At 41.2% G+C, this 9586-nt stretch overlaps 1 protein-coding gene across 1 annotated transcript in view; it reads left to right on the top strand.

The window, feature by feature from the left end:
- Positions 1-9586, top strand: part of ZYG11A (zyg-11 family member A, cell cycle regulator) — a 30326-nt gene that overhangs the window by 1327 nt on the left and 19413 nt on the right. The window contains exons 2-3 of the mRNA XM_027772214.1: positions 663-1414; positions 7594-7734. Coding sequence (XP_027628015.1) covers positions 663-1414; positions 7594-7734 — 893 coding nt within the window. The remainder of the gene's footprint in view (positions 1-662; positions 1415-7593; positions 7735-9586) is intronic.

The raw sequence follows: 9586 nt of genomic DNA, 5'->3' as shown, positions 1-9586 counted from the left end.
ATGACCATCCCCCCTGGGGGGTGATTTCTCGCTTTCTGTCTCTATGTCTCTCTCTGTCTGTCTGGCGAGCGCACGCGCCCTACAATGAAAATCTCTCAAAAAAAAATGCATATATATGTAATAATAGTCTGGGGGCCAACAGGTGGTGTGGTGGTAGGGCTTTGGACTCCCACATGGCCAGCCATGGCTTAAGTCGCAGACCTGGCAGCTGGCATAGTAATTTTGTTGTTGGAGTCCCGTGTAATCAACTGTGGTTTGAGTCCCAGACCCACTAGCTTAAAAAGTCACGCATATGCATGAATGCCCAGGAACTCAAGAGGAGAAAGGATTGTGGCATGGCCATCCTCCTGGGGGGTGATTTCTCTCTTTCTTTCTCTCTGGCGAGTGCATGCAGCCTATTACAAAAAGTCTCTCTCAAAAAAAGAAAGATTAAAAAATAAAACAATTCTAAAAAGAAAATAATAGTCGGATATAGTGTTAGTGCAAAGAGAAAATGAGATGATAATCTTCATAAGGATTTAGAACAACGCCTGGCACAGAATAAGGAGGAAATGTAGTCATTGTGGTTGTTGTTAGCCTCTGTCCTAGTTCCTTGTCATGATGCACGTGGGAAAGGCATGGGATTTCGTTGTCATTATAGACTGGTCCTGGTTCTCTTACAGGCAAGCTGACTGATAAAACGGCAAGCATTTTCCAAGGCAACCAAATGAAACTGAAGCTGGTCAATATCCAAAAAGCTAAAATCTCTGCAGCTGCATTCCTAAAAGCCTTCTGCCATCATAAGCTCATTGAACTGGATGCTACTGCAGTGCACACTGACCTCCCAGTCCCAGATATCATTAGTGGACTTTGCAGCAATGGCTGGATCCAGCAGAACCTCCAGTGTCTCCTGTTAGACTCAGCGAGCATCCCTCCAGACTCACGACCATTGTTCTTTGGTCAGCTCACCGGCCTTCGCATTTTAAGTGTTTTCAGTATGTGTTTTCATAATGAAGACCTAGCTAGTGTTTCTCAGTTACCCAGACTGGAAAGTTTGGATATCTCCAATACTCTGGTCACGAATATATCTGCACTTCTTAACTGTAAGGACCAACTCAAATCTCTCACAATGCACTATCTGAAATGCCTCACCATGACCAGACCACAGTTTCTTGCAGTCATCAGAGAACTTAGGTGTCTGATTCACCTTGATATTTCTGATCACAGGCACCTGAGGTCAGACCTAGCTTTTCATCTGCTACAGCAGAAGGACATTCTACCTAATATTGTGTCACTGGACATTTCGGGAAGCACTTGCATAACTGATCAAGCCGTAGAACTCTTCATACAGCAGCGGCCCGCGATGCAGTTTGTGGGACTACTGGCTACGGATGCTGGTTATTCTGACTTCTTGACTACAAAGAAAGGATTGAGGGTTTGTCCTTACCTTAAATAAGTTTTATTTATTCAGCATGTTATTAAGTGCTTGTTTGTATACTAGATTCTATACTGGGTGTTAAGATCACAAAGACGAATTAGTAATTATTGTGTACCTACTATGCGGTAGGTCTTGGGGAAATAATGTTAAGATGCAGTTGTGGGATCGGCAGGTGGCCGGGGAGTTAAAGACACTGGATTCCCACCAGTGGCCGACCATAGTTCAAGTCCTGGACTGGGTGGCCTGCTTCCTCACTTTCCCTTTCTCTCTCTGTTCAAATTAAAAATAAAGGGACCAGCAGTTGGCATAATGGCTATGTTGCTGGACTCCGATGTAGTCGACCGCTGTTCAAGTCCCGAACCTGGTGGCTTAAACTCAACACTGGGCACCTGTACACGCATGCCCAAGATCCCAAGAGGAGAATGGAGAAGGGATTGCAGCGTGGCTATTCCCCCTGGGGGGGGGGTGATTTCTCACTTTCTGTCTCTCTATCTCTCTGTTTTTCTGGCAAGTGCATGTGCCCTATAGCAAAAAACCTCTCCAACAAAATAATAAATAACAAATGGAATTAAATAAATTATTCCTTTTTATTTTAAAAAATAATTATTTTTATTTAACTTTATCTTAACTTGACCAGAGAGGGAAAAAGAGAAAGAGAGAAAGAAAAGAGGGAAAGCGAAAGTGAGAAAGCCAGTCACCAGCTCCAGGACTTGAATTGCAGTTGGCCATGGGGAAGTCCAGCCCCCTTAACCACCACACCATCTGTGGCCTAACAAATAAATAATTACTTTTTTTTTTTTTTTTTGCAAATAAATACAGTTTTATTTCTTCCTTTTCAGTCTTTTTTTTTTTTTGTTAAACTTGTCTTTTAATATTATTTATTTAATTTTTAAATAAATAATTCTTAACAACAACAAAAAGATGCAGTTGTGACCTCCACACCCTCTAGTTTAGCCTGATAGTGATGGGTATAGCTGTTTACACATCATCCCTGTGTGCTAGATGTCATTCTGTGCTTAAAAATGTTTAACTTTATTATCTTTTTTTCCTCTTGAAAGAGATTTTTGTTGTAAGGCATGTGCACTCACCAGAGAGACTGAGAGATAGGAAGTGAGAAATCACTCCCACGGGGGGATGACCACGCCATAATCTCTTCTCCTCCATTCTCCTGGCATGAGTTTCAAGCCACCAGGTCTGAGACTTGAGCTGCAGTGTACTATGTGGGAGTCCAGGGATGTAACTATTATGCCATCTGCTGGTTCCCTTGTTACTGTTTTTTTTTTTTTTTTTTTTTTAAAAAATTTTTTTTTTTTTTTTTTTTTTTTTTTTTTTAGAGAGAGACAGAGGGTGAGAGTGAAAGAGAGAGGAAGTGAGAAAACAAGCCACCAGGTCCAGGACTCGAACCTGGTCAACCATGTGGGAATGTCCAGCACCTTAACCACCACGCCACTTGCTGGTCCCCAAGAAGTTATCATGTTTTTTCTTTTTTTTGGAGAGGTTTTTGCCATAGGGCACATGCACTAACCAGAGAGACAGAAAGCAAGAGAGAAATCACCACCCAGGGGCTTGGCCACGCCACAATCCCTTCTCCATTCTCCTCTCGGAATCTTGGACACACATGCACATGCGCCTGGCATGAGTTTAAGCCACTGGGTCCGGGACTCGAACCTTGGTCTACTACATGGGAGTCCAGCGACATAGCCATTACACTAACTGCTGGTTCCCCCTTGTTACTGTTTTTTAATTTGACAGGAAAGATGGAGAGAGGGTTAAAGAGAGAGAAAGCTGCCAGGTCTGGGACTCAAACTGCAGTTGGCCATATGTCAGTCCACTGCTTATAACTCCTACACCACTTGCAAACTCCCCTCCCTCCTCTTTTTTTTTTTTTTTTTTTAAGTTTTGCTAGAAGGCATGTGTGCTTCCTGGAGAGAGACGGAGAGAAAGTGAGAAATCACCTCCCAAGGGGGATGGCCATACCATACACAGTCTCTTCTCTGTTTTCCTTTTGGGATTTTTGGCATGCTTGCACATGTGCTCAGCGTGGTTTCAAGCTGCCAGGTCTGGACTTAAACTACCCAGTAGACCATATGTGATCTAGCTCCTTAACCTCCATGCCTCCTGCTGGCCACAACACTAAGGTGTATTATTAACTTTTTTTTTTTTTTTTTTAAATATTTTTTGCTGTTGGGTGTGTATACTTGCCAGAGAGACCGAGAGACAGAAAGTGAAAAATGACCCCCCATGGGGGCTGGCCATGCTGCAATCCCTTCTCCTCCATTGTCTTCTGGGGATCTTGGACACACACACACACATGCCCAGTATGAAGTTTAAGCCGCAGGATCCAGGACTCTTGAGCTGCTATCGACATGTGGGATTCCAGTGCCGTAATCATTGCGCCATCTGCTGGTTCCACCAAAATGTATTTTAATTCCACTTTTCATGAGCTTTTTGAAGTTTCCTTATATTTAAATATATTTGTTCAGTAGTATGTCTTTTTAAAAAAAAAAAAAATTTATTTACTTTTTTTTTTTTTTTTAATTTGATCAGAGAGGAACAGAGTGAGAGAGTGAGAGAGCAAGAAAGCATGCCACCAGGTCTGGGACTCAAACCGTGGTCAACCTATGGGAGTCCAGTGCCCCAACCATCACATTACCTGCCAGCCCAGAGTGTATCTTTTACAAAACAGTGGTTCCTTTGTATCAGTTTTACATTGAATTACTTTAGGAGCTTTAAAATACACTGTTGTGTCCCATTCTCCAAATATTCTGATTTAATTGGTCTGATACTCAGACTGGTCATCAGGATTTTCAAAATTCCCACACAATTCTAATGTATAGCCAAGGTTCAGAGTCACTGCTTTAAAGGAATTTTTCTTTTCTTTTCTTTTTTTTTTTTTTTTTTTTGGAGGTGTTTTCACTATAGGGCGCGTGCGCTCACCAGACAGACAGAGACATAGAGACAGAAAGCGAGAAATCACCCATGCCCAGCAATCCCTTCTCTATTCTCCTCCAGTGCACGCATGCACACACACCCGGCATGAGTTTAAGCCACCGGGTTCAGAACTTGAACCCCAGTGGACTACATGGGAGTCCAGCGACATTGCCATTACACCAACTGCTGGTCCCAAGGAACCTTTTCTTTATAATTTATTATGTAGTTCTGCCAAGGGGTAGAGACTAAAGAGATTTCCAGAAACATTTAATAAATAGTGAGCTATTAATGAAATGTTCACATTTTATTCTTTTTTAAAAAAAATAATTTTATTTATGTATTTTAATTAGATCAGAGAGGGACAGAGTGAGAGAGAGAGAGAGAAAGGGAAAGTGAGAAAGAGCAAGCCTCCAGGTCCAGTTCTTGAACTGTGGTCTGCCACTTGGAGTCCAGCACTCTTAACTGCCATGCCACCTGCTGTGCCATGTGCCATGCCACATTTTATTCTTTTGATTTGAAAAAAGCCATTGTATTTCAAAGTCCTTCTAATTTTCTGGCTCTCTAATGAATCTAAAAGCCATCAGTTATGGCTTGAACAAAAGACATCAGAACTTTAGCGGTTAATATGTGTAGTTGAGATTTGTTTACTAGAAAGTACAGCCAGGCCTGTTTCGGTTTCATGGCATGTAATGTCATAATGATGAAAAGACCACAATGGTCAAAAAAATCTTAGAACATAAACTCTTGGTATACACATAATCTGGGACATTGCTGGAATATCTTTTTTATTTGAAGAGGTGTTCACTATAGGGAGCGTGCACTCGCCAGCCAGACAGAGACAGAGAGACAGAAAGCGAGAAATCACTCCCTGGGGGGATGGCCACGCCACAATCCCTTCTCCGAAAGCAAGCCTCCAGGTCCAGTTCTTGAACTGTGGTCTGCCACTTGGAGACCAGCACTCTTAACTGCCATGCCACCTGCTGTGCCATGTGCCATGCCACATTTTATTCTTTTGATTTGAAAAAAGCCATTGTATTTCAAAGTCCTTCTAATTTTCTGGCTCTCTAATGAATCTAAAAGCCATCAGTTATGGACGCTAACTGCTGGTCTCTCTCTCTCTCTCTCTCTTTTTTTTAAGAGTTATTTACAATATAATAATTTGACCAGAGAGAGAGAAAGGGAAAGTGAGAAAGCAAGCTGCCAGGTCCAGTATTCGAATGGCAGTTGGCCATATGGGAATCCAGTGCCTTTATCACCTGACGGCCCACCTTGGAAGGGTCTTGATACCATGATCCACCCCTCAGCTTCAGCCAGCCTTGGATCACAGGGAAGTTTATGCCTGATATGCTCAGGGAGGTTCTGGAATTGAACTGGGAGCCTTCCTGTGTGTGATTGCCTTGCAGAGCATCACATTTGCTGCCATGTCTCATTCTAGTTCTCTTGTCATTTTGTAGAATTTTCAGTCCTGTCTGCCCCATTCCCTTTTCTTTTCACTACCCAGGAACTGGGTCTAAATTTCTTACTGATTTTGAGGTTCAGAGAGAGGGTATGGGAAGATTGGAGGAGTAGAGGTGATTCAAAATCAGAAGGCTGCAGGACCAGCAGGCGTTGTGATGGTTAAGGGCACCAGACTCCCACATGGCCAACCATGATTTGGGTCCCAGATCTGGTGGTTTGCTTTCTCACTTTCCTTCTCTCTCTCTCTCTTTCTCTCTGTCCTGTCCCTCTCTGACCAAATAAAAAATAAATAGATGAATAAATTTTTAAAAATCAGAAGATTGCCATTATTCTCCAGGCCCAAAATATTATTGTGATGGTTAAGGGCACTAGACTCCCACATGGCCAACCATGATTTGGGTCCCAGATCTGGTGGTTTGCTTTCTCACTTTCCTTCTCTCTCTCTCTCTTTCTCTCTGTCCTGTCCCTCTCTGACCAAATAAAAAATAAATAGATGAATAAATTTTTAAAAATCAGAAGATTGCCATTATTCTCCAGGCCCAAAATATTTTTTAATTTCAATTTTTAATTAATTAATTAATTTTACATTTATTCACTGAGCATAGTCACGACATACAAAACATGATTTCCCATCCAGAATATTCTGCATAGTGGCTTAATCATACATGTTATCGTTGATAATTTTCCCTTTCTAGTTTTTAATATATATAATATGTGTGTGTGTGTGTATTTTTCCCCTATTCAGACCCAAAATATTTATGTAAACTTTTAGTATGAGTGAGAGAGCAGGAGCAGGGACAGATGGAGATGAGACGAGGTGAGATGGATATTTTTGGTGGGGCTTATGTAGCAGTCCACCTACCCAGGCATCCCAGCCAGCTAGGACTGCAGGGGAGTGCTACCTCACCCCACCTAAGAACCCCCATGTGGTCTCAGCCATCATACAGCCACATCTCCTCTGGCTTATGCCATCATGGTTAGGCTTGTGCATAGACTTTTTGGGATGCATTTTTAGAAGCAGCAAGGAAGAATTATAATGCTAAATGAATAGTAAGTAAAAGTAGTACTAACAGTACTATTAGAAATAAGTAGTACATAAAAAGCCATTTTTTTCCATTTTATGTGGCCTTTTCCTATCTATTTTTATTATTTAATTTATCCTTTTTGCATACTTAGAAAAGTTTTTTTAATTTTTCTTCTCTTTCTTTTTTTTTTTTTGCTACAGGGCACATGAGTGTGCCAGTTTGAGGAAAAGTGAGAAATCACCTCCTGGGAGGAAGGCCACATTGCAAACCCTTCTCCATTCTCCTTTCAGGATTTTGGACACTCATACATGGGCCCTGTGTGTTTTTCAAGCCACCGGGTCCTGGTCTTGAACTACTACCAGCCGTGTGGGAGTCCATGCCACCTTCTGGTCTCACTTAGAAAAATTTTATACATTCATGATTAATGGTTTAAAAAATTGTATGTTGCCATTATTCAGATGAGGTCTTTGTTGTACTGTGGACATAGAGAGGTGCATTTGATTCTGACTTTACCACTTAATTGCTGCTGCATTAAACAGCATAGTTCACGTCTCTGCACCCATCCATGAGGTCGATGAGAACTATCATCGATGAGAATGATGATGAAATAAGAACTTCTAAAGCACCCGAAGCACTCAGTCGAACATTTACGATTATTGTTTCAGATGATAACAAAAAGCCCCCTCTGTCAACTTAAGGCCCCAAAAAGCCTGTTCTCATAGATGAGCAGTGAAACCTACTGGTAACATCTTTGTTTTTCAGGTTGCTGGAGGAGCCAATATCAGTCAGATTTCAGAAGCACTGAGTCGATACAGGAATAGGTCGTGTTTTGTGAAGGAAGCCCTCTGCAGGCTCTTCACAGAGACATTCTCAGTGCAGATAACCATGCCTGCTATTTTAAAGGTAACAGAACCTTAGGAAGGCAGTTTCTGTTATTACTTCTCACTTGGTTCAATGAAGAGTTTTTCACTAAACACTATAGTAACATGCCTTACTCTGAACTGAGTCAAGTGTTCTCGTGGAGAACAAAAGCAGTGTTAGACTTAACTGCCAAGTTGTGTCTTAGTTTGAGCACCTGAATTTATATGGAATAAATTTGAATAGTAAATAGAAAATAGTGAATAGGAAATAGTAAAATGGGATCTGACTAAGAGGATAATAGAACCGTTGCACTATTTTGCCTAAAATAGGATTTACTAATCTGGTACAGATTGAATATCCCTTACCTGAAATGCTTGGGACTGGAAGTGTTCCGGATTTTGGATTTTTTTGTATTCTGGAATATTTGCATATCCATAATGTAATAATCTTGGGAATGAGACTCAAGTCTAAACATGAAATTCATTTATGGCTTACATCCAGCCTGAAGATAATTTACACGATATTTTTGTATTGTAGAGGTTTTTTTTAAAAGATTTATTTATTTATATTATTATTATTTTTTTTTTCACATGAATTTTGCCAGAGAAAGACAGAGAGGGAGAAAGCAAGCCACCAGGTCCAGGACTCTAACCACAGTCTGCCACGTGGGAGTCCAGTGCATACTACCATGCCACCTGCTGACCCCTGTATTGTAGTGTTTTGATTGTGACTTGTCCCATGAGGTCAGGGGTGGAATTTTCCTCTTTTAGTATCAAGTCCATGCTCAAAATATTTTGAATTTTGGAACATTTTGGATTTGGTATGCTCAATCTGTAACATGAATTCATTTTGCCCTAAAGGTTGTTTCTTATTTCTTCATTTATTTGTTTATTTATTTATTTTTAGGTTTTTGCCACAGAGTGTTTGTGCTGGCCAGAGAGGAAAGAGACAGAGAGATAGAGAAAAATTGAGAAATCATCCCCAAGCAGGGATGGACATGCTGCAGTCGCTTCTCCATCCTCCTTTCGGGATTTTGGGTACACATGAACATGCACCCCGTGTGTTTTTCTTTCCTTCTTTCTTTTTTTTAAAGGATTATTTTATTTAACTTTATTTATTTTAATTTGACCAGAGAGAGAGAGAGAGAGAGAGAGAGAGAAAGCAACCCACTAGGTCCAGGACTTGAACTGCAGTCGGCCATGTGATGGTCCAGCGCCCTTAACCATCACGCCATTTGCAGGCCCCACAGTGTGTTTTTCAAGCTGCTGGCTCCAGGACTTGAAGTGTGTAGTTGGCCATGTGGGATCCAGCTGCCCTAACGTCCACACACTAGCTGGCCTCGAATTCCCTTCCAGAAATGGTTGCTCCCTTTTTAACTACCTTAGGCACCATTTTCTCTGTTGCTTTTTCAGTTTCATGTTTTGGCATTACTTGCAGTCTCAATTGTTTATATGCCCTCTCTCCAAGGGTTTATGCTAAAGAATATATTTAAATCATATTCTTTTTTTTTTTTATCATTTATTTATTTTAATTTGACCAAAGAGAGACAGAGAGAAAGAGAGGGAAAGTGAGAAAGCAAGCCACCAGGTCCAGGACTCGAACCATGGTCAGCCACATGGAAGGGTCCAGCACTTTAACTACCACGTCACTTGCTGGTCCCCATTTAAATCATATTCTTGTCTCCTGCAATGCCTGTAACAATATGTTGAATGGAGTAAGTCTCAGTGAGGGATTATGGAATTAATTTTACAGATGAGGAAATGGAGGTCCAGAGATGGGAAGTGGCTTGTGCAAAGTTAGTTCGTGGCTGCATTTAGATTAAATACCTTCATGTTGTACAGAGTAATGAAAACAGAGAAGTCTTATCGTCCCAGTGAGCACAGACAGTATAAAG

The sequence above is a fragment of the Tupaia chinensis genome, unplaced genomic scaffold, assembly GCF_000334495.1.
Source record: "Tupaia chinensis unplaced genomic scaffold, TupChi_1.0 Scaffold000259_1, whole genome shotgun sequence".
Lineage (NCBI taxonomy): Eukaryota > Metazoa > Chordata > Mammalia > Scandentia > Tupaiidae > Tupaia > Tupaia belangeri.
This window is presented reverse-complemented; position numbering and strand designations above follow the sequence as displayed.